Source organism: Talpa occidentalis, unplaced genomic scaffold, assembly GCF_014898055.3.
Source record: "Talpa occidentalis isolate TD23 unplaced genomic scaffold, MPIMG_talOcc4v2.1 talOcc4.11, whole genome shotgun sequence".
NCBI classification, from domain to species: Eukaryota; Metazoa; Chordata; class Mammalia; order Eulipotyphla; family Talpidae; genus Talpa; species Talpa occidentalis.
In genome coordinates, this window is record NW_023601104.1 from 24,897,755 (window position 1) to 24,923,349 (window position 25,595).

Consider the following 25,595-nt stretch of genomic DNA (forward strand, 5'->3'; position numbering starts at 1 on the left):
TGAAACATTCCTTCTAGGGACACTATCAGAGTGTGGGTAGTGACCTTGCCTCCTATCTCTAGTGGAGAAAATGCTGCTTTCTTCTTCTGATGACTTGGTTGACTTTAGCCTGCATTAGCGTCCGGCATCATGGAGTTTCCTGAGATTCACAGAACCCTACCTCCACCTTAGCACAGAAGCAATGCAACCCATCTCTTCAGCTCCTCAGGAACTAGGGAGACCAGGTACACTCACAAAGACCTCCCCTGAGGGGTGCTTCTTAGGGCCCCTGTTACACTCCTGTGTCAGGATTCTGCCAAAGCCTAAGCCCTACCCTCATTCCAGGCTTGTCTGCCTCCACAAGGGCCTCTCAGCTGCTCTTCTCAGGAGAGGCAGATGGGTTAAACTGCAAGTAGGAAAAAGGCAGGATGTTTGCAAGCTGCTATCTTCCCAGAACCTCCTGTTCCTTGAGTCTTAGAACTTCTTGATTTCTTATTTTGTATTCTAAAGTGATCAATAAATAAGACTGAATAAATGCTACCACCCCTACCTCAAGTCTTCTCTGGTGCAGGTTTCATTTATTATGCTGCTTTTTGAAGGAAACTCAAACAGGTTTCAACTTTTTTTTTTTTAATATTTTATTTTATATAATTCTTACATCATTTTTCATTTTTGCACAATGTATGCATTTTCATCTTGGTTATATTCCCCATACAACTGAACTCTTACATATTTTTTAATTTCAAAAAAACAAAGCCCCCAGGTAAGGTGGTCTTCAGAGATTATTGAGTCAACGGCGCAGTAATGTTGTGAAGATTTTGCTTTTCCTTGCTCTGCCAACCTTGATGCTGCCTCATCCTCAGGCTGATAATACGTTGGCTGTGCAGTCCTAGGCAGCACACCTTGACATGACATCATTACAAGAAAGAAAAGTAGGAATTCCCTCATGTCGTATTGGCCAGACTGGGTTACAAACCCATTTCTAATTTGGGATTAACCAAAGACCAGTCGCCTCTAACAACATGGCTGTTTGAGTAGAAGACACAAAGTCTGGGAACACCTGCTCACAAGCTAAACATTCTCAGTTCAATAAGCAGTTTTTCACATGAAAACGAGAAGAGTTGGTGTTCGAGTGTGTTCACATTTGCAAGGGCCTTACAAACATTCACGTTTAATCCTCATCACACTCTGCTGTGATGGCTAATATTATTATCCTTGTTTCAAAGATGAGGTATCCAGAGCTTAACTTCTACAAGGTCACAGTTAATGAACCATCATTTCCTTCCTTATAGATTCTAGATGTCTATGAAGGTAGCCTGGCATTGCAGTTAGCAACAGAAAACATCCTTTATATATTAATTCCCTCAGACCCCGTGTGAGAGCTTTTATTGGGTAGGCTACTTAAAGGCCCTGTCTTTCTTAGTAGAGCCTGGTGACTAGCTAACAGTGCAGGTCATTCGTGGTGACCACCGGCTGGGCACTCCCTGATGCTGCTCGGACACTGCAGAGGCAACTGGCTATGCCTTAGAATTTCGCCTTTCACTTTATTATACACCATTTATATTATAAAACAACACTTGTATGTGGGACAGCTGAGCCCTATACTGAACACTCTGGCTTACACAATCATTTTGTATATGCCCTCAGAAACCAACAAGTATCTGGGAATTCAAATAATTTTATACTTCCGTCTATGCGATACAGCACTGGGGGTGGTTTGCAGTGAGTGTGTGTGTGTGTGTGTGTGTGTGTGTCCCATTAGAAAAGCAATACATGCTCACAGAACATACTGGGAGGGAAAGTACCTGAAATTCTACTTCCCAACTCTCCTTCTCCCACTCCACCCCAGGCCCAGATAATCACTGTCAACTGTGTTGTATTTCTATAGCTCTTTTTGCAATGTTTATTTCTATTTATTTTTAATTATGGAAATCTCCAATTATACATAAAAGTAGAAATAGTATAATAATTAGGCCCAATACTCACATCACTCAACTTCAATCATCAACATTGACAACATATTCTAACAGTCAACATCACAATGCATTTAGTGATTTCAAAATTTGTTTATTATAAAAAGAATGAGTTCATAAAAATTCAAGCAATAAGGATGAAAACTAAATAAAAATGCTTTCTCTCTCGACACCCTAATTCCAGTGCTCAGATATGTTTTTAATGTATCAGTCTAGACATTTTGTATAAATATTTTCATAAACCTAAAAAAATTTCACACACAAGAAATTAGACCATACATATTTATTGATATTTGCTTTTTGCACTCACTGTATCTTGGATTTCTTTCGAAGTAAATACCTAGAGATAGACTGCATTCTTCCACAGCTACCAAGTCCCACTGGAAAGCACACTTAACACAGGAATGTGAGGAGGGTGATGGCTAGTCGATTTGGAGGATTGGTATGTAGACTGTCTCTAAAAGCAGAAGTTTACAAAGTGGGCTCTGTACACACCAAGGTATGTGCAAAATGACTCATTGGGATGTGAGAATAGAACTTCCATTAATCTTTCTTTCGTATCTTAAAACGTTTGCATATTTTTAAAACATACATAGCAATAGTGCAATAATACATTTGCATAATTCAAAACATTGCCATATTAGGAGTGTACCAAGATTTTTAAGTATGAGATACAAGATTGGCACAGTGGGGACCACTGTCACAAGTAGCCGTCTTAACAAACACCACAGAAAACAGAGCTGCAGGTAAGCGCAAAGGAGTAAGCTAAGGACATGGTCCTCTGACTGCAACCCACAATCTGTCGGTGCCAAGTGCTGTAATAGACGTGAAACTCCAAAACTCAGTGAGAATTCCTTAGGTAGCAAGAACCTGTCACTCTCTGAGGACCCGACAATGTACCCACCATCTAAGCAGCAATGCCAAAATGTTTCTGCAGAAGCCAAGCTCTTTAGAGGAGGCAAGTGCTGAATTGCTAACTAGTTTGGGAGCACTGCGCACAAAAGATCCTCTTTGAGATCAGTCAGTATATTAGAGGCTCTAAAAAGTAATGCATCTTTAAAAAAAAAAAAGTAAAGATTAAACACAAACTTGCTTGACTGTAACTCAGCATTTCCATTTGACCCCAGAATACATAATCCCACTCCCAACTTTTTTCCCTAAATCTTTAAAAACCTGTGGAACTCAAATTTTGTGGGAAAACTTTATGAAAAAAAAAAATGTTGATGTGGAGGTTTGCTGCAGGAAACACTGCCTACAAAATGTCAATTTTCACTTTTCATTATGAAATAGTCAAGTAGAAAAATACCATAAGCAATCGGCTAAAGAGACAAGAGAAAACACATGAAGCTACTGCAACTTTTTAATTTCTAAGTCAAGCTTTCTGAATTCATTTCCTCTTCTGCCAGGAGTTATACCTTGTTGTTTACATACTCCAAAGCTAAAATGTGCTTTTCCTGTTTGTGCAAAACATGGTGGGTATATTTTATATTCGATGAATACAAATGCACATAAGATTTTGAGATTTCTCTCCAGGAAGAAAGGTGTGCTGCCAGAGGATTTAGGCTCAGAGACCTGACAAGTGAGAAGCACGGGTGTCCTGACATGTTGTAATGAGACTAACTTTTATGCTTATCTCGTGAAAGTAATGTCATTGCCTATTTTACAGATGTTTATTGAACACTTCCTATAGGCAATTCAGGAAAATGGAGATGAATGAATGAATCCTATATAAGAACCAAGACAGAAGGGGCAATCCTTACAGAGGGGAGCACATTCCCCCTGGTATGAAAGCATGACAGGATATGACAAAGAAAGGCCCAGCAATTACATCACTTCTAAAAGCCTGTGGCACTTTAGACTGTTAGAGCAAACTTTTACAGAAACTCAAAACTCAGCTCAAACATCATCTCCTTTGGGAACTTGTCCTGGCTCCTCCATGCATCCTCTGTGAGCTTTTAGCTACATTGTATTTGTATAGTTTACAGTGTCAAGCCCACTCACTGCATTATTTGCTCCATTTCACTTGACTATGAGCTCTGTGAAAGCAAGAATTGAAGTCCCTGGGGAGCTGACTGGACGAAGTACAGTGGGTTGGTAAGTGAATAGAATTGAAATGACCACTTGGCTTGGATGAAGCAAGAGCACACTGCAGTGTGATGTGTGCTGTGATGGAGGATGTACAGAATGGCAGAGGGCAGTCAGTCAGAGGAATACCTCTTTCTGCATGATAAAAGATCAGATGTCCTGATCCCACGTTTGTGGTAGTCAAGAGCTCAAGGTCTGAAAAGTCTCATAGGCCTTTCCTAACTCCCAAACTGCTGAGCTAATAAATCCTTAAGAACAGATACCAATAAATCCTTAAGAACAGATACAAGTATAACATCTGCCAAGGTACAACTCAGCTCTTTAGTAAAAGAATAAGCAAAAATACACTATTTTTTAAAAAGTAATCTGAGTGGTTAGGCTCATATATAAAATCAAGAGCAAAATATTATCTTTCTCCAAGGAAAAATTACCTATCTGTGCCCAATATCTAACTTCTCAAGATGATTAAAAAGCTCTATTTGGCCTATCCAACCTCTCCATCCTTTAGATTTGGGCTCAAGCCTCATTTTCTCAGGAAGTATAATCTCTGACCTTCCTGAACAGACCTCACCTCCTCCCCAATCCTATTCCTGCATGATCAGCTCTTGGATCACCAAAGGCCTCCCCACTCATAGCAGTTATGGCTGGAATTGCATATGTAGTCACACAATTATTTATTATCTTGCCTCACCTACTAGACTATAAGCTTCACAAGAGTAGGGGCAGTTTATACTGTATTCCTATCACCTAATAGAGGTGCTGGCACAACCAAGTGCTTGAGAAATAGCTAATGACTGAGGTAGCCGCTACATGCTATGTATATGCCAGTCACAGGAGTCACAGAATTCCAAACCAATTCTGATAAGATTTCAAGGTGTTAACAGGTCCATTCACCTAGAAATGCTGCTAACAGGTCTTATGGAAAATGAAAACTACCTACAATCACAAAAATTAATAATGAAAAAATTAATCCTAACATACTGACACTTTATAAAAACTGACCCTTTGCATCTAAATATAGAGGTTAACTCCATGTCCAAATGACAAGGGAGAAGAAAATCACATTTAGAATGAAGAATAAATTGGTTAACTTGTTCATTACCAAACAGCCTTCAGTTATCCAATGATGTCTAAAATTCATGCAATGAAAACACTTTTTATAGGACCACCTATACTACATTAAATGATTCTAATTTCTCTATAATAAGAACAAACAATTTCAGAATATCTTTTTAATGTACATTGCCACCTCCAGGGATCATTAACATTTAACAAGAAAATAGTATTTAGTTTATTGTACTGAGCTAGTTAACATTTATTCCAAGATGAGAAACATAACGTGGTTAACCAAATCATACTCCCCAAACATGTTTTAACAGAAAATAAATATTTTCCTTAAGTAGGTAGCAAGTCCCCCAAAAACTAGTGAGCAAAGAGGGATCTACTGGCCTGCTCGCTAAGACTGCTGAATGACTGATAGCTCTAAGCATTTGCCCTAGCAGTTGAAATCAATTAATCATTCACTGTAACTGGAGCAGAATATAATTAATTATGTTAGCTTGACTGATTCAAGTTTAATTCCACTAAAAAATCATTATAAAAAATGTTATGAATATAAGTCATTATCATGAATTTCTGCCAAAATAAAAACAAGTAATAAATGAGCTGCTACATTAATTTGATTCACATTTCTTAAACTTTATGGAAAGTCTCAAATATAAACATAGAAAATAGCATAATGAATCCCCCAAGTACCCATCACCCAGCTCATCAATTATCAATTCAAGGTCAATCTTGTTTTACTTAAACTCCCTCACTCTACCTAACTCCAATTATTTTTAAACAAATGCTAGACACGGTATCATTTCATTTTTAACTTTCAATTTCCATCTCTAAAAGGACTCCTTTTACAAATGTAACCAGGATACCATCATCACATTTGAAAATAATTGCAAAATCTGTAAAATCATCTAATAACCACTTAGTTGTCATATTTCCCTATAATCTCATTTTTCACTAAATTCATTCAAATTGGGATCCAAATAAGTCCACTGTATTGTAGATCTGAAGTTTCCTTTAATCCATCTTTTTCTTTTTTCTTTGCAACTCAAGGTTGAAGCAACAGGATCATTTGTCCTAGTTTTCCAGAGTCTGGACAGTGCTAAGCGAATCCTTTGTGGTTTCACCTAGCAGGTTCCTCTGATTCTTGTACTTGTAGTAAAGAGGTGGTTGATCTGGAGGTTCGATCGGGATCAGATTGACGTCTGGCGGGACTGCTGCAAAAGTGGTGTTTCCTTTAGGAGGCACAAAATGTCTGCTCTCTATGAGGTTAGTAGTCACTGGTGATCTCTGTCTAGATTCATTCACCATTTGGGTTAAAATGGTGAATTTCCATCTGTTCTCTTTCCTAAGCTGAACATTTAAGAGCATATTCCAAAGTTAAGTGTGATTTTGTGAACTAGCATTAATTCACAGAGTACAACACAATGATAAACTTCAATCTCTCTCTTAATAATACAAAATTTTTTTCAACTTTGGCCTATGGGAACTCCTTCATGGTGTTCCCTGAATCTTTAAGAGGGTCTTTAATAGTTTCCTTGACTTCTGGTATGAAAGAATGCAAGGGCTCACCTACTTATACAAAGAATTGGATACAGAAATGATGAGAAAATGACATGGAAAAAGAGATGCAAAGGGAAGTTGTTTTTAATCAAGAACATAAAACCAGAAATGCTAAAACTGAAGCTGAGTTCTGTGGGGCAAACTGATCATCTTTTCAGTTTCTCAGAAGTAAAAATGCTTTTTAGGAAACTAATTTCTCACAACTTTAGTTGACATCTCTAAAGGTAAACTGTCCCTGGCAGCTACCAACCGCTTCCAATTTGCTCTCCAGCTTTGGGAAACCCTGACCCTTTAAATCTGGAAAAGAACGTATCTTCTTCAGCAAAGAAGGGGCACAACAAGAGAGGGATGAAGACAAAGAAATATGGTGATGGTTCAGGGGTGACATGGGGGCTCCAATGATGTAAGAAAAACACTTTAATTAAAATGGAAAAAAAAAGGAACACATCTTTTTGTACCTCTGAAATGGGCTGTCCAATTTTGTAATGCATTTACTACATGGACTCTCTTACATCTTCAATTAGAAATACTTCAGACCAAACATTTTCTCAAGCGCAAGCACACACAACCATACAGCTGCCAAGGACACTAATTCCACCTTTGAAAAAAAATCGTTAGGTGTTAAAATGCACAGATCACAGGAGAGAATAAGAGTACTCTGCTTAATGTGAATAAATCTGTAGTTGCAACTAGTCTGTGAAAATGACAAAAATGAAGTATCCAAAATTCAAAGTGCTTAAGATACCACAGGAAAAAAAAGACTGATCAGATAAAGTTCCTTCATTTAAAGAAGTCCTTCCCAAAACTGTGATGATTTCCTGGCATTATGGGGAACACTAAGTCCAGAAATGGTAGTAACTTATTGTAGTGCTGATTCTGTGAATTGTTGACTGAACTCAGAAATCTGGAAAAGGAGTGTGGCAAAAATGGGCTCAACAGTCCTCCAATAGTCAGTGTTTAAATCCTCCAAATACACACAACAAGACTGATGCAAAACAAAACCAAAACCCCTAAGGGAAAAACTGATTATCACTGTACACACAGGAGCATCAGTCTAACTGAAAGTGGCAGGGAACTCTTAGTGAACTTTAAGCTTAGAGTAATAATAGGGCAGTGCAACCCCGAAGAGGGAGAAGGGACCATGGTGCAGAGCCCCCTATAGCTATTGACTTGGGCATAAACCAACACCTAGACTCTTAAGACCAGGCACTGCCCTGGATACAGGGGTGTGCGAGCATGCACCCAGGATGGAGGATGCATTGCAGGAGAGCTACAGAGCTGAGGACACATAGCATGAACTATTGGCTTGAATCTGAGGCTCATAATACACAAAAGCTGCAGCCTGAGTTGGGTCAGAGTGCCTGGACTCCCTATAGAAGAGACTATATAAGTCCAGGCTGAGATAGCTCAGACACTTGCCACCTGCCAACACCTACCCTGGGTTGAGACATCTAAAATACTTGCCAGGCCCTTCAAAGAAGTACTTTACAACAGGGATTTTCAAAGTCTGGAGTCTACTGGAGGTGATCCTTTGATGCCTATTGCCCCAGTCCTCTTTTAAACCAACTACCCCTCACCAGTACCAGTCCCCCCAACTACTCCAACAGTAGAAAAACAACAGTGGAAAATGTATCCTTACTGAAACACAGAAATATGAAGGGTAAAATTCTAAATAAAGTTTAAGCATTCAATTTGTATTTTCAAAATATTTGCAGTCATCAGAGTATTGGTTTCATGAACAAAACTAAACATATATACATCTGAAGAATCTAAATTAAAGTAAGTAAAAAGTATTGCATTTTACTCATTTAACAAATATGCATTTATAGCTGGTCTCAGCTAAAAGATCTGAGGGATGATTAACTATTCTGGGCTTACAGTTCTCTTTCTAGATAAAACTGGAATGCCAGTTATCTCCTTATTTGTTATTAGTGTGACGAAACAGGAAGCTGTGGCTTGGTTATTTCAAAACAATACTTATCATTAACTAGACATCTAAAATAAATAAGGTACCTACCATTCAAAAGTTTGTAATATACACATAAGACCACAGTTTCCAAAATGACTCAGCTCTTCCATCAACACAAATACTTTTAAGCACTTATAATACTGATTAGAAATAATGTGAAACAGTTGAGACTAGTAAGGTGTTTTTTAAACGTTCATTGTGTGTATACAATAATCATAAATTTCCTACATGGACTCCTAACTAGGAATAAAGGTATCTATATATTTGTGTAGGAAGAGACAATCCTCTTTCTGCTTAACAATCTCTTTCATTTAATAAGGAATCTTCTTTTGTTCTCAGAGTTCAAAGAGTATGGAACCTTTAAGTTAATTTCATCAAGTCTATTTATTAATGCATTTCAAGTTTCAAAAATCCTTACATGTTTCCACAATACTTTATTTTTTGCAATTTTTAGTAAAAATTTCCAAAGTGAACAAAAAGATACTGTATAAAACACAGTGGACATTAAACTGACAGTAGTATTAGATCTCATTTGTCTTGATCTGTTTGTTTTACCACATTTTGATTTGCAGTGGAAAGAATTCAGTGCACGTATCTCTTTTCAGAAAACATTTAACTTAGACGCAAAATAAAATAGTGCAGTATGTAACTGCCAAAACCCTACCACAGGATAACATTACAAGCAAAAAATGTACATGTTCCAAAGTCTACCACACTCAAGAAGTTACTAAGAACTCTTGCAGAATAAAAGTCACCATTTTAGAAATGCAAACCACTTCCAATCTTTGCACAGTCCAAAAACAAAGGCATTTAAATGATTTAAAAGCAATTACATACATGATCTACCTACTTGTTTGTTTAGAATTATTTATAGTCTATCTGGAGTTTCATGTACAAAATTTGTCTCTAAATCATGTACAAAAAGCTGTATTTTGAAAAAAGTCACAACATACTGTACAAGTTTACAAGGAAGAGATCCCATTATTTTCTCTAGCATTTTTGGCCTTGCTGGCTTGCGTCACATTATGAGAATGATTGTGTAAACCTTATACTCTTAAAGAAAAAAAAAAAAAAGAAAAGAAAAAAAGTCAAAACACAAATCTTTTTCAACTTTCCCTAAATTGCTTCCTATGTGAAGCCAGGAAAATCATAGCTGTTTATTTCTAATTTAAGTGATGTAGCTGGAAAACAGAAGCAATAAATACGTCACAAGCTTAAAAATGTTTTTGTAATGCCCCCTTCCATTCCTGCATAGCAATAAGCCATTAATACAGTAAGTGCTTTTGCTTTCTTTAAAATGCCAATTATTTACATCTGTTTAAAAAATAAATTTGGAATGGGACATTGTGCTGTTTCACCTTCATTGTTGTTAAAATATTTTAGGGAAAAAATGTCAGAAGGCCTATCTATAATTTTAACTACTAGTTGAACAAATTACTCTTCTTTAGTGGTTACTAATAATCAGTGATGATATGCTATTAAAAAAAGTGTTCAAAGATTTCCATAAAATAAAGACACATCCTTTCACTTCTCTATTAGACAAAAACAAAACATAATTAGCATACTTTAGATAAATGGAAAAACAAAGAAGAAACTACAAATAAAAAAGAATCACTTAAAGGACATTAATTTCTACCAAAGCATGAATAAAATTTCACCTATCAATTCAAAATGAAATTGAATTAGAAAGTTGAAGCAGAAATCAGACATTTACATAAAGAACCAAGTGAAGTAGTATGCTGCATGTGTCCAGTCTGCACAGCACTTAGCTGTGTTGTTTGGCGCAGTCCATTCCTGCGCTCTTAGCAGCCATTGGATAAAGACAAAATGAATATCAGAACCAACTCCATCATAGGAAAAAGGTAAATTGATTCTCGGTTCAAAACTGCCTGTGTAAAGCATTACAGAATCCTGGACCACTGACTCCCCCCATTCTCTGTTATCCTGAGTATGTCAATTAAACAGTAATTTTTCATTAAGAGCGGAAAATTTTTATAATACAAAGAACCATCCATATTGCAATTTCTGTTTACAATTGCACACAGAAGTACAGTGTACGTAAGAAATACATGTCTGCATATAACAAGGTATGTACATTGGCAAGTGATGTCTCCAATGTTGAGGTGGTCAAGCCTCCTAGCCTTGATTGGCAGTTGAAAAAAATATATATATTTCAATTTGTGATAAAAGTTTATCGAGAGCCAAGTTTGCCTGCAAGTGAAGAAAATGCAGCAACGAAGAACAGGGAACATGGGGCACATAATAATATTCTAAGACTTTGTGCCATTAGGTTAAAAATATCTGTCCATAAGAAAATTGGGTTCCTTTTCCACCTCCCACCCCCAAATCGGAATTTTCTGGCTTTAAAATTTAAGTAATTCCACCTGGTCTGAGGACATGATTTCTTGCCATATTTTTCCTTCGACTTGTTTCTTGTACTTGAGGGTTTAGTTTGGGGATGATGATTTAATAGTTTTCTCTTTGGAGTGAAGTTTTCCCATTGTAGGCACTAGGAAGAACCAAGGCAAAAGCTGCAGTTAACGTCTCATGTGTCCCATCTGATAACTCTCCCGGGGCCTCTGACGCTGGGGTGGCTGATGAATGGGCTGTGGCGGTCTCCTCCTCTTTAAAGTGCCTATGAGTCACAGATGAAAGAAACAGAGATTTAACATGACCTTTTTAGCCTTAAAAAACAAGGATGTGGGCCTCCCCGGTGGCGCAGCGGTTGAGCGCTGGGTTGCAAAGCTGCCCTCGGCCTCTGCGGCGCCGGTTCGATCCCCGGCTGCTCCCCGGCCACCGGAGGAGGGTCCCACATGGCGCGCAGAACTCTCCTGCCGCCCGCTGCTCCCCTCAGCAGTGTACTTCGGTCCCTCTGCCTGCTCTGCTCCCCGCTCTGGCTCTGGTGAATTCTCTCACCCTCCCGCGCTTCTGACTGTACCCAGTGCATGTATAAACAAAAACAAACAAATAAAGAAAGAAAGAAAACATGCCTCTCTCTATATATATATATATAAAAAAAAAAAACAAAAAAAAAACAAGGATGTCATTTCAGTAAGAAAGGCTCTAAGATACTGGTGCTGTCCAACAGAAATATAACATGAGCAACACCTATAACTTTAAATTTTCTGGTAGCTATAATGAAAAAAAGTGAAAAAGAAACATGGAAAATAATTTTAAAGTATTTTTTATTTCACCTAATCCAATATAGCCAAAATATTATCTTAAGATGTAATTAACATAAAAATTATTAGTGAAACATTTCATCCTTTTTTTAAATACTGAGTCTTCAAATTCTGGTATAATTTTGTATTTACCAAACATCTTAATAAAAACTAGTCACATCTCAAGTGTTCAACAGTCACAACTATTAGATTAATATGGACTCTGGGGACAGAATTCATGATGAAGCATTTACTGAGTATCTTTTAGCAAATGACTTAACCTCTCTGAATCTCGATGTCTAATCCGTAAAACAGGAACGATAACTCATTCATACACTCTGGTGAGGTGTATATGATCATTTATGTAAAGGTGGTTAACACTTCCTGCGAGGGTTCAATAAATGACAGCTAAATTTTTTAAATGTGGAATTTGCTTAAAGTGAAATCAAGTAAAAGAATTCTTGCAGTGAATGAGGCCATAATTGATAAAAAAAAAAAAAACATGTCTATAAAGTTATGTGGGCTTGAAATGCCAAAAAAAAATTTGGTATAAATCCCAGAGTTCTAACATCATGAATTTATGAAAAGCAATCATGTCAAAATCAAATTCTTCTGATTCACACCAATATACTCTACCAGCATGATTATCGGGCTTTCTTGTCCCAATAGGTAAATGCAGGGGAACAGCCAAAGGAAAACAGAGAAAATTTATTAAAAATAAAAACAAAAACCCTAGTTCTAAACTACTTTGTGTAGAGTAGTGGATTTTGCCTGAGACAAGAGGCTTCTCTAGAAGACCATGGGAGGCAGAGGAAGGAAGTGCTGTCTCTTAGCTCAGATCTCCTCCGCATCACCTTGGAATAATGTCTAGCCCACAATGGGAATGAAAATAGTTCTGGTCCAGGAATCCTGAGGGCAGCAGAGAAACCACAAATACCTTGGGGAGGAAGAGGGATGGGGAAAAATTGGGTCTAAATAATCTGGAGCAATTGCTTCTAACTTTTTTCTTGTCTAAATCTCTGGAGCTAATCTAAAAAGGGTCCTCCTCCCAATGCCCTGTGTCTCCCTGAGAGGTGATGGATGGAGAACAAACCTGAGGAGTTGTTTACAGAAATGAAGAAAAGCTAATTATTTGGCACTTGAAGCCTCTACCTGAAGACTCTCTCACAGACTGGAATTTGCATTTCCCCATCATCACGCCTAGGAAAAGTGATTGTATGTGCCAGAAAGTATTTCAAGATTATAAATTGCAGAACACAGCTACTAGCTAGAAAGACCAATCATTTAAAAGAATCCTCTCATGATAAAAGCAAAAAAGGGGACCTATGGAACATGAAACAAAAATGAGAAAGCAAGTACCAAGCAAATATAAAATGTCTAGGTCTAATTAGTTTTAGACATTCTGGATAGATTAGCATCATATTGGCAGCCATTAGCTAGATTGGGTTGATAAGACATACCCTTAAAAGTCAACTAAATAATTCAGCTAGTAATCTTATCCTCAAAGAGAAAGTACTATAAAGTTAGTTACTAAAACCTCATTTATAATTCAATCCTATCTGCTGAATGGTTCTGAGTTATAAAAACCTATGCCTTGTTTAAATGGTCTTACCTGGAAGAGGTTTAGGAGGAGGCAACTTTGGATTACTACTTGGAGTATGAACACTGCATATCTTAATAAATCCAGCCATTAACATGATGAGGGCAATTCCCATGAGTAACACGGCCCACCAATGAGCCTAGAAAGAAACAGATGTCTCCACTGAAAAAAATCATAAGATATCTTCGAATATTTTATGTTGTATAAAATATATAATAAAATTTTTATTTTTAAAGAACAAGGTTAGGAATTATATTAGTCGTATATGACTACATAGATAATAATTTCCTTAAATAGAAGAAAAACATAAAGAAAACAAAATATCACTCACAATATCACTTCCTAGTAAAAAATACTCTTATTTTTCTGTCAGTCTCTTTTCGATATATGTAACTGTACATCATAAACAGCGAGAAATGCACATGCACACCAAGGTCACCCTGCATGTAGTTTACATTGTATTTTCTCATGTGATTGAATATTTTCTGATTTGAGTATTCTTCCCTGCCCTTTTTTGCCTGTTATTCTTAAACTATGTTTTGTTTGCTTTTATAGTCTCCAATGGCTTATAACATGACAACTTAGAACTGGATAGACTTTATCAAATACTCTTTGACCTATTTTCTTTCCTAATTATTAAAGTTAAGACTGAAAACCTGTCTTCCTCGTGGCTTCCTTTTTCCTACTCCTATATTTCATCTGGAATTTGAGACAGAATACTGTTATGAAATTATTTTTATATGACACATGGTAACAGGTAGAAAGATACATGGATACATAAATAAATTTCAAAGTTAAATGTCTTTTTTAATATGAAAAGTGGAAGATATATACATTCTGGATATATACATTCTAGGTAGCAGGCAAAGTTTATTCAATCTAAGAAACTAAAAATTTCACTTCTAACTTAAATCATATTAAGCAAATCAATTAGCCAAACAAAAGGGCCTTAAAAAATGATTAATATACTAATATATATAGAAAAAATTATGTTTCCATTCTTAATATATTCTAAATCTATTCTGCAATTCAAAATATTCAAACAATTACAACTTAAAACTATGCAAAACAGTTACAACTTTAAACTATGAACCTTCGTATTGGCATAGTACATAGTTACTGCTTATTGTAATAAAACTTCCATTCAGGAAGGTGTTTTATGAACTGGAAGTCTTATAATAGTCTACCACTTCTATACAGTTTTCTTATTCAGCAGTGACAACATAATTATAGTAATAGACACTAAAATAAAAACAAAGCCATTTTCCCCATGTGTACATAAAGCTGGTCACATATTTTTAAGATCTGATTAATTTTGAAAAACTCTCAAACTTATAGAAAAGCTGACAGTACAGTACAAATAACTTCTTAAAATCTGGAACTAGCATGATGTCCTGTTAGACCTGAACATTTTAGCATATGATTTCTACAACATAAGGGTGTTTACATAGATAACCAAAACACAATAATCAAAATCAGGAAACTAACACTCATACATTACTGCCGTTTACTCCTCAGGCCCCATCCAAGTTTTTCCATTGTTCCTAATAAGATCCAATTCAGATTATATTGTTGCATTTAGCTAATGTATTTCTTTAGTCTCCTGCAATTCCAGTTCCAGTCTTTCCTTGACTTTCATAACCCTGACATAAATGCCTCTCTATTTGGGTTTATAATTAGGTTCAGAACATATATCTTTGAGGAAATACAAATGGCCAACAGGCATATGAAAAAATGTTCAACATCCCTTATCATCAGGGAAATGCAAATCGAAACCACAATGAGATACCAACTTACACCAGTAAGAATGGCACATATCAAAAAAACAAGCAACAAAAATGTTGGCAAGGATATGGTGAAAAGGAACTCTCCTACATTGCTGGTGGGAGTGCAAACTGGTCCAACAACTATGGAAAGCTGTCTGGAGGTTCCACAGTCTACTAAAAATGGAGCTACCGGATACGACCTGGCAATTCCACTCCTAGGGATCTACCCAAAGGACACAAAAACATTGATTCAAAAGAACACCTGTACCCCTATGTTTACTGCAGCACTATTTACAATAGGTAAAACCTGGAAACAACCCAAATGCCCAAAAATAGATGAATGGATCAAGAAGATGTCGCATATATACACAATGGAATACTATTCTGCAATCAAAAAAGATAAACTCATGCCATTTGCAGCAATACAGATGGAGCTAGAAGGAATTATGCTCAGTGAAATAAGTCAGAAGGAAAAATAAAAATATTGGATGGTTTCACTTATAGCAGGAATATAGGGGAACCAAATAAGACATCAGGGGAAAAACATAATAACAGCACAAAACAGACAGACATAAACCAGAGACATTCTGCAGGGGAGGAGGAGGGAGAGGATCAGAGGGAGGGAGGGAGAAGCACAGGGAACTGAGGTGATGGTGCACGGGTACATTGGTGAGGGGAATTCTATGGGGACTACACCTGGGCGGGGCGGGGATGGGGGAAGCAAACATTGTTTAAAAATGACCAATGATGTAAAAAATATATAAATAAAATATTTTTTAAAAAAAGAACATATATCTTTGGTAAGAATATCACAGTTCAGGCTGTCAGGGGACACGTGATTTTGATCTCATTACAGATGATGGTAACTAGATCACTAAACTAAGATGCAATCTGTCAAAGTTTACCATAAAGATACCCTTTTTTCTTTTTAAGCCAGCGAATATTTTAAAGGGACAATTTGGAATTATGTAAATATCCTATTCTTTATCAAATTTTCAATTTATTTATTACCTCATAGTTTCCTATTTGTTACAACAGGTTCTAATTCATTACTATCAGTACTGTGTCTTTTGGATATGTTCACATCATTCTCTGAGCATTTATTTTTCGGACAACAAGTTCCAGGCTCATCGTATTTCTTCCCTGCCTCAACTCTCAGCCATTTCCCCAAAGAGTGCTACTTCCTTTTAGAACTCCTATGTAGACACAATCCTTATAACACCTGTACTGATATCCCTCTGGGGGCGCCCTTCTCACCCTGCTGGAGCTGTGATACCACCTATTAGTTTTCTTCCAGATTCCTCCTGCTCCCCACTCTGGTCAGGCTCCAACATCCTACACTTGCACTACAAAGATCCCCACCTGGCATGATGCCTAACTTGCTTGGTCTCACCTAGTGGCTTAAGAAATGAACTGTTCAAGAAAGGGGAGGGAACAGAAAAGGGAAAATCTATATATTTTATTATGTATTCAACCTTTAAAGCAAACTTAGAATGATTTAGACAAACTATGATTGCTCAAAACTACTATACATTTCCCAGATTATACCTCTGAGTAAGAAAGCTCCATTGTCATCTTTCTCTCCATTTTCATTTTATTCTTCAGTCTTTGAACGTTTCTCATGTTTGTACCTCACTCACTCATTACTGCAGGAACTGCAGCTTCAAATGTCTATAAGGCAGATAAAGTGTAATGTAATGCACTTTAGCCTCATTCCTGAAAGACTGTTTTTCAAGAGAAGCTACAAATCTGAACTTTTACATGAAATCTATTTTTTAAATGCTCGCAACTCATTCAGATTTTCTAAAAACAATGCTTTCTAAAAACAGTATGTTTATAAAGTTGAATTTGACTATGAAACCACATGTTTATGATCTACTTTTCAGAAGTCACTTTTTTAATTTATTGTCTTTAGGATTTAGAGAAAATAACTTTCGGAGCTCTGCTGTTCCTATGAATCTTTAGGATGATTTCCCTTCCCCTTGTTGTATAAATTTTCCACAGACCCCAGTTGTTTTTTTATTTTATTTATTCTCAAATAACAGATCAAAAGAAAATTTTTAAGGCCTGCCCTTCAATCTGCCAACTCAAATGCTGGTTGACTTCTCTTTTCATTTCTGACTACTATCAGACGAAAGACCTGTATGCATAGCTTCTGTTGTCTTTCTAGCGGCCAGAAATCTTTTAAATATGATAATGATTAAATAGGACCTTCTTCCACCTCCACAGTGGGGATATTTGACATGCTGACCTAGTAAAATATATAAAGAATCAAAATCACCAGTATGCACTTCTTTAAGTGCTCTTTCTGCTTCACACCAGAGGTTCTCAACCTTGGTTGCATATTACAATCACTTGCATGGAGACTTTTTAGAACTGACATCCAGACCAGTTAAAAGGAGGGTCGATGGGATCCTAACATCAGTAATTTTATTAAAGCTGCTCAGATGATTCCATTAATCCACCAAGACTGAGGACTATGTACTAGGTCTCTACCAGGGGTTAGCAAACTTTTCTTTAAAGGGTTGACAATAAATGGATTCATTTAAAAATAGGTAATATTTTAGACCTTGCAGCCTAATAATAATGCCAATAAAACACTATTTACAAAAACAGGGATCAGAACAGATTTGACCCAAATATATTCCATTAGTTTGGGATGCTATACCCAGATGCATACCACTTAACACTAAAACTCTTTAGCTGTTTCTCTATCCTGCTTAAGAGTTTTGGGGGTAAGTGAACGGATGTAGAATCTTAGACTAGAAAAGGCTGCTCAAATAATCAAATAATCAGCATTCACATGCTAAAGAAATGGTTTCCATGCCTGAGTACATCTAAGAATCCTCTGGAAAGAGTATGAAAGCAGATTCTTAGGCCACAACCCTACAAATTCCAATTCAGCTGCTGGGGTATGGGAGGGAAAGGGTGACAGATTATTACATTTTAAGTAAGTACAATGATGACAAAAATGCAGATGAGTGCATCTTATGTAGTGTTGATAAGTTGGAATTTGTGGTACAGGACCATTTTGAGCATGCAGAAAATTAGTAAACCCTGGCCCTCACCCACAAAAAGCCAAGACGGACCCTCAATTACTCTGACTACTGTACATTTCCAAATATACCTGTGGAGGCATTATCACTTCTAATGTGATCCTATCCATCAGCAAAAAGGGTCAAGGGTCTTCCTACTACTTTCAGGCTAAGCTAGTTTGGTTACAAGACTGTTCTAATGTTCATTACATTATCTGACACATTTCTTTCCTTCAAATCTTCCCTGCTCAAAACCATCTTCCATATGGCTATCAATGTTATGACAACCGAATATATAGAACTATGTCATTCCTCTATGTAAAACCCTTCTCCAAAAGCTTCTCCCCCACAAAAATCTCAAAGTTCGATCATTAAGTGGGAAAGAGGAAAAAAGAAAAAAAAAAAAGTTAAGGATATAACATGCAGCAAGTAAAGTATGATTCCACTTTTTAAAACAAATATTCTTGTAATAGTATAGACAGTTTCTGAAGAATACAGAAGAAACTCGTCTTGGGAATACTGGGAGTCCCGGGTAAAAAGAAAACTTACTTTTCAACATTCTACTTTTCACAATTAAAAAAATAATAATAATCATAACTTTCAAAAAGAAAAAAGTAGGAAAGCTTTTTTTTTTTTTAATTCATATTCTGTGACTTTTTCAAGAAATCCCTCTTTATAGAACACCCACCTATACCCTCTACTTCTATTTAAGTCCTTAAGAACTTTGCTCTGGTATCATATCTTTAAAGAGGCCTTGTCCAAGAAGGTTCTTCAATTTTCAGTGAAAACACCATAGAGAACTAAAAATATAGTTCTATATGCCTGTCTTCTCTATCCCAAAATGGACCACAAACTCTTTGAATTTATATTCTCAAACTCAGTATTTACCCCCCAAAATGTACTGCTGGGCTAGTTATTATGGGTACTATTATTCCAAATGCTGACTTTTATTTTTTTTTCTTTTAAAGATTTATTTATTTATTTGTTTGTTTGTTTGTTTGTTTGTTTATACATACATACAAGCACTGGGTACAGACAGAAGCGCAGGAGAGTGAGAGAATTCACCAGAGCCAGAGGGGGGGCAGAAAAGGCAGAGTGACGAAATACACTGCTGAGGGGAGCAGCAGGCAGCAGGAAAGGTCTGCGCGCCATGTGGGACCCTCGCCCGGCAGCCGGGGATCGAACCGGCGCTGCAGAGGCTGCGGGCAGCTTCGCAGCCCAGCGCTCAACCACTGTGCCACCGGGGAGGCCCTAAATGCTGACTTTTAAACACTCCTAACAGTTCATTTATTATTTCTAGGTTGCTCCCACACATAAACAATGGGACATGGTTCTTCTAACAGAGACATAAAATTGCAGCACTGCCACAATGAGATACTACCTCACACCTGCAAGAATGGCTGCTATCCAAAAGATCAGAAACTAGTGCAGGCAAGGATATAGAGAAAAAGGAACCCTCGTACACTGTAGGTGGGACTATAGATTTTGGTCCAGCCCCAACAGGAAACAGTATAGATACTTCTCATTGCTAATTATTTACCCAAAGAATGCAAAAAAGACTAATTCAAAAGGATATATGCACTCCTATATTAATGCAGCACTATTTACAATAGCCAAATTACAGAAACAACCCAAATGCCCAAAGACAGATGAGTAGGTCGGGAAATGTGGTCTATACAGCAGAACACTACTCAACTATTAAAAAAAAAAAGATGAGATCTTGCCATTTGCAACATCATGGATGGAACCAGAGGGGATAATGTTAAATAAGTGAGAAGGAAAAAGACAAACACCAGATAGCTTTACTTATAAGTGGAATACGTAACAAAAAAACAAAAGGTCAGACAAAACCAAACCAGTAACCCTAGAAATCTGTGGAACTGAGGCTACAAGAGGGGAAGAGGGGAAAAAACAGTAGGGAGGGGGCACAATGGGCTGTGGGTACCCTGGTGATGGGTGTGGTGTGGTGACATGCACCTGAAGAGGTATGATCTTATGCCTTTGAATCACATACAGTGTTGTAAAGCTACGTTACCTCAATTAAAAAAAAAAAAATACTGTGGTTTTGATAATTCTAATACTAGTTCTTCAGATCTATGCAGTCTTTAAATAAGGAGAGATACAAGTAGTATGGCAGCAAGAGAAGCAGACTGGAAAGAGAAAACCTGGATATTTCATAGTGGCTATAACTTAGTAGAAAACAAAGGTTAAAAGTACTAAGTCACAGTTCTGATACACAGGTCCTTCAGAACTTCTAGTTCCTTCTAGCAGTATTCCTGGTTCTCCTCCAAATTTTCCTAGGTAACTACATATCTCAAAAACCCAAAACTTGAGATGATTTAGCGACAATCATAGTACCTGCCCAGAGTTTAGTATCGAAGGAAATAGAACAATACAGTGTAAAGAAGCTAGTGAGAAAAACTAAATAATGGTGTGTTGGATACTGTTAGTTAATATGGCCATCTTTGGTAGAGAGTATTTTTTAATGCTCTCTTTAAAAGAGAATTATCAGAGAGTAGATTGAAAGTTAAATTGCATGTTTCCCAAATACATAGTAAAATCAGGGAGAAGAATACCAACCAGGCTAATAAATGCAAAATAAGTGTTTCATCTCAAAAGAAAACATCACAATTTGTCCACTTGTTAGAGTCTGAAAGAAAGGAGAGCTATCATTCATTCAACAAACTTTAATGAGTATAAATTACACACCAGGTGCTTATTATCTTTCATAGATACAGGGTGTTAAGTATAACTTAAGGAGACAAAAAGAAGTCATTCAAAAATTTTTTTAAAGCCCAGAAGTTAACAATCATTAAATCAAGTCCGATAAAATAATTTTACATTTAGAAACAGAGAGATGTTGTTAAATACAGTCATTTAAATGGCCAAAAGTAAGCAAAGTTGAAAATAGGAGCAAAAATGACCAAATGTCTAAATTTACTAATTTATTATATACTGATTATAAGTTGTAATAATTTAAACAAAAAGGACTTATAGGATTAAAAAAATGATAAAACAAATATTCCAACCCCATTCCCCCAATAAGAGATGAAGGGCAAGACAAGCATTCAAGTCTCTTCAGACATAAAATAGTCTTTACTGTTTTTTAAAGAAGAATTCCAGAAAAGGTCAATCACATATCATCTTTTCAGTGGATGTTCCAAGGTTTAACAATTCTTACTCTCAGCAAATGCACTCTAGATTTCCTGTAGATCACAAGACCACGTGGGGCCCACATTTTCTTCTCATGATACTGCTTATGCCATCCTGCAGGACAGAAGGCTTCCTTTTTATCTTTCAGAAGACACTACAATCTAGACTTTGAATACTGTTCTGTCCTTCACCAGCCCATGTGCTACCCTTCACACCAATCTGTCAAGCAGAAAGCAAGTGGCTATTGTCTTTTAGTTAAGGTCAGCCTGAGCATTCAGGATAAAACACCATGAAAGGAAACTTGAAAATATCACAGCTTCAACGTTAAGATACCATGCACAACCTTTTTTTCATTTAAGTTATGACATTTAAGAAATCTGCTTCCTTCATCTAGCATATATACTAAATCCTGACTGTAAGCTAAGTTCTATAATGACAATTGCATCTTTGTTATTAAAGTTCTTAAGTTATAGCTTAAGCAATGAAGAACTCTAGAGGTCCATGACCACCTTCCATTTTCGGCATTGTCAGAATGATAAAATAGAAAGTTTCTGCTACACATCTTTTAAAAAGGAATCATCAGATAGCAAAGACTGAAAAAAAATGCTCCCAAACTTTCACATGCACTATCAACTACAAACTCAGTGCATCCAGGGTTGGGCCTCATAATGTGCATTTCCATAAGGTTCCCAGGTGATTCGGATACTCCGGATTCAGGGGATTACACTTTGAAATCCACTACTCTGGATCAGAGGTTGATAAACACTGCCTAGAAAATGTTAAACCCACACAGAAAACCCACATTTTATTTGTGCTTTTAAGGAATCCCCAGTTCTAAATGCACACATTAAAATGTAAGGAAATAATGTGGAGAGGGAGGCGGAGGGAGGAGCTGAATTCTAAGTCAATTTCCAAAGTAAACTCATTCAGTTCAATATAGCACAGTCTCAGATAGCTCACCTGCAAGTTTCCCGCTGTTATTTTAATGTAATCATTAGAGACAGGAATATTTAAGTGACTGAGATATAGTCATCCTTAACAACCTTTTAAGAAATTTTCGGGTAATTCAACATCTGTACATCTTGGGGAAATGTGGGCTTAAAAAAATACAGTTCAGTGGATTTATGTTGGATGAACAAAATCATTAACAAGTTTGCAAAATGCTCTGTCTCCAATCTTACTCTGGTCAGCATTTCCTATCACTGGTTAAGATGAAGACTCAGAAATTATATTGAAACATCAGAAAAAAACCTTCAGAAAATCACCAATTTCTCTTTCATCTCTCCTGCTGAGCAAAGTTGAACCCACAGGTGACTATGTAATACTGAGATGAGGGATAAGTACCACCAAAAAAAAAAAAGAAAAAGAAAAAGGCAGGCAGGGCTTTTCGAACAACTTGAAAAAAAGAGTCCCATGAAAATGCCCTAATCATGGGCCTCCCTTGGTGGCGCAGGCCGTTGAGCGCAGCACTGTGCGGCTGTCCACAGCCTCTGCAGCACCAGTTCAATCCCGGCCGGCGAGGGTCCCACATGGCGCGGAAGACCTCTCCTGTCGCGCCTGCTGCGCCCCTTAACAGTGTATTTCATCAGTCTGCCTGTTCTGTTCCCCGCTCTGTCTCTGGTGAATCCTCCCACCCTCCCGCACATCTGGCCTGTACCCCGGTTCTTGTGTAAATAAATAAATCTTTAAAAAAAAGAAAGAAAAAGAAAATGCCCTAATCATACGGATCAAGGGAGGAAGCAACCCACTCAGGACATAAACCAGGGAGCAGAGTGAAACAGAATGACTCCCATCATCTACTAACCAACCCATGAATGATACACATGAAGAGACTCTGATCACTTCAGAAGAAAAAAAATACCCAGGGCTATCTGAACTTTAAAAATCAGTTTTCAAATAAAGCAATTCCAGTATAAACAAGAAATGGGTGATTTTCTCATAATACTGGTGACCTTTAGCAGGTAAAATTATGATCAGAAATAGGTATTTATAAAGATAAGTTTTCTTTGCAAATGAATCTATACTTACCACAATCCATTCAGCAATGTTTTCATAGAGCTCTGGACTAAAAATTGCTTTTTTCAGTCTTGCTAAAGGGCCATCAGCATCTACTAATCTGCACCGCATGAAAACATCACAGTAGCCTCTAAAATCATTGCAAGGGGATCCAGGTTGGAGAGTGATGGTGCGACCAACGAAGAACATCTTCCACTGCGCAGACCCTGTACTGGCACAAGTTGATGGATCCACTGGAAAAGAAGTGGCAAAAGAAGTTGAAAATCAAGTTCTCTAACAGACCAGTTGGGGAAAGAGGGAGGGGATGATACTTCCTATAAACTTTCATTAGTTAGGCTAGATGACACCATAAATACAATATAAACAGACAACCAGTAACCCTAGACTGAGTGCCTACAATGGTTTAAATCCCCCTAACACTGTTTATATTAATTATTGCCATAAAGATGACAGATTTCAGTCTAGTTTATCATTTTGAAAAACACTGTTAGAACCATAACAGAAGTATAATGCTTTGCCACTTTTTAAAGAGTTCTCAAGAGAATTAGTCTAATTGGGAACTATCTATCCAAACTACATGTCAAAGTTTACACTTAAAATTTAGGAGAAAAATAATGGTTTTTGAAACAGACTTTACAGTCTTGCATTTTAAAAGCCTTACTCTTCTTCATACAGCAGACATGGCATAATTCTTTATCATCTTTGCCATCAGAACTTGCACAGGTACACTCCTCCAAGCCGTATTTCTCACAGATAGAGCCTGCACATTGCTGAAGGAAAAAAATACAAGAACAATTATTTAATCCCTATGCAGTCAAATCTATTACTCATAGTAATAGAAAGGCAGGTATGAGCTTCCAATGCCAAAATAGTTAAGAAGAAATCTAAGAGGGGGAGAAAAGGCATAGATAAGTATCAGAAATGGGCCATATAATTACATTTGAGAAAGAGTATGTGCAAATAAGATAGTAAATCTTTTAAAGAAATGGCAACTTAAAAAAATATCTAAACAAAACATAAACAGAAAGAAAGAGTAGATTGAGCATCTACCCCTCAGGTAGAGGAAAGTAATATTTAGCCAAGAAAGTTTTAAGGCTCAGCATTCCGAGAAAATAACCAAAAGACCTCTTTAAGTTATTAAAATATTAACTTGTAAGACTTAAAATCAATACAAAGTCACATGCCTCTTTGTATAACTGTTTTTCTCTAGAGAATATCAAACACATGGTAGCCGGACAGATGAAAGAAAAGTATGAAATAATGCCTCCAGGCACTTATACTACATTCAAAGCTTTGTGGGTAATAGAAAGGGATATTATTAAAATAGGGACCAAGATTAATTACTTTCACTCTGTAGCTATAAGTGTCAACATTACTCTGAAAAGTAGTTTTATATGGTTTAATAAAATAAAATAAGAAATATAAATAAAATACTTACCCCATTAATGCACACTTGTGTATGCCTATTACAGTCTGTAAAGTTTGGCTTAGGGTCAGATGCAGGACAGAGAGCTGTGACACCATTACATATTCCTTCTTTTGCACAATCTGAATCATCCCGACACTTCTCAGTTTTTGACTTGAATGCACAGCCTGCTGTACAGCAAGGACCTTGACTTGGACTAGAAGAAAAATTAAGTGATTAAAGTAAAACATCAAGATATTTTCTACTTAACTTAGATATGGTCCTAATTTTTACATGATCTTTTAAATGGTAAGTATGTTACTGGTATTAAATGGTAAGTATGTTACACTTTCAATATGGGAATAAGAGGCTATTTAATTTCAACATTTAATAAGTACAGAAAAGTGATTAAGTATCTCATTCTTATAATCAAGGCACACTATATTCAGCATTCTCAGTCTATTTGTCTTTGGAGAAAGGCAATGGAAATGCATTTAATTTAGTAAGTTATCTATCTCTGTTTTTCATAGTTGTATTACATAACTAGTTAATTTATCAAATGTATTCATATGCTAAAATCAAACTAAGATACACAGACCAATCATTTAAAAATATTACCTAAACAACATCCTAGTGTGTTATATCTATTTCCACCAAAGTAATATGAAAAGGGAAATAATTATATATCTAAGTTCCAAGAGTGTATGGATTTTACAATACCTCAATATTTAAATTTTATTGAGTATCCTTTGCATGTACTTTTTTAACACCTACCGCTCAAGTTAGAAGTTGTTCAATCTGCCAAGAACAGAGCACTAAACAATGCTATAC

General features: G+C 36.6%; 1 protein-coding gene across 1 annotated transcript in view; it reads right to left on the reverse strand.

Annotated features, from left to right (window-relative positions):
* Positions 1-648: 648 nt before the first annotated feature.
* The window catches only part of ADAM10 (ADAM metallopeptidase domain 10), a 100,064-nt gene continuing 75,117 nt past the window's right edge, over positions 649-25,595 (reverse strand). The window contains exons 12-16 of the mRNA XM_037502573.2: positions 24,798-24,981; positions 24,021-24,129; positions 23,372-23,592; positions 13,402-13,528; positions 649-11,263 (exon numbers count right to left, since the gene is read on the reverse strand). Of these exons, the coding sequence (XP_037358470.2) occupies positions 11,166-11,263; positions 13,402-13,528; positions 23,372-23,592; positions 24,021-24,129; positions 24,798-24,981 (739 nt within the window). The 3' untranslated portion in view covers positions 649-11,165. The remainder of the gene's footprint in view (positions 11,264-13,401; positions 13,529-23,371; positions 23,593-24,020; positions 24,130-24,797; positions 24,982-25,595) is intronic.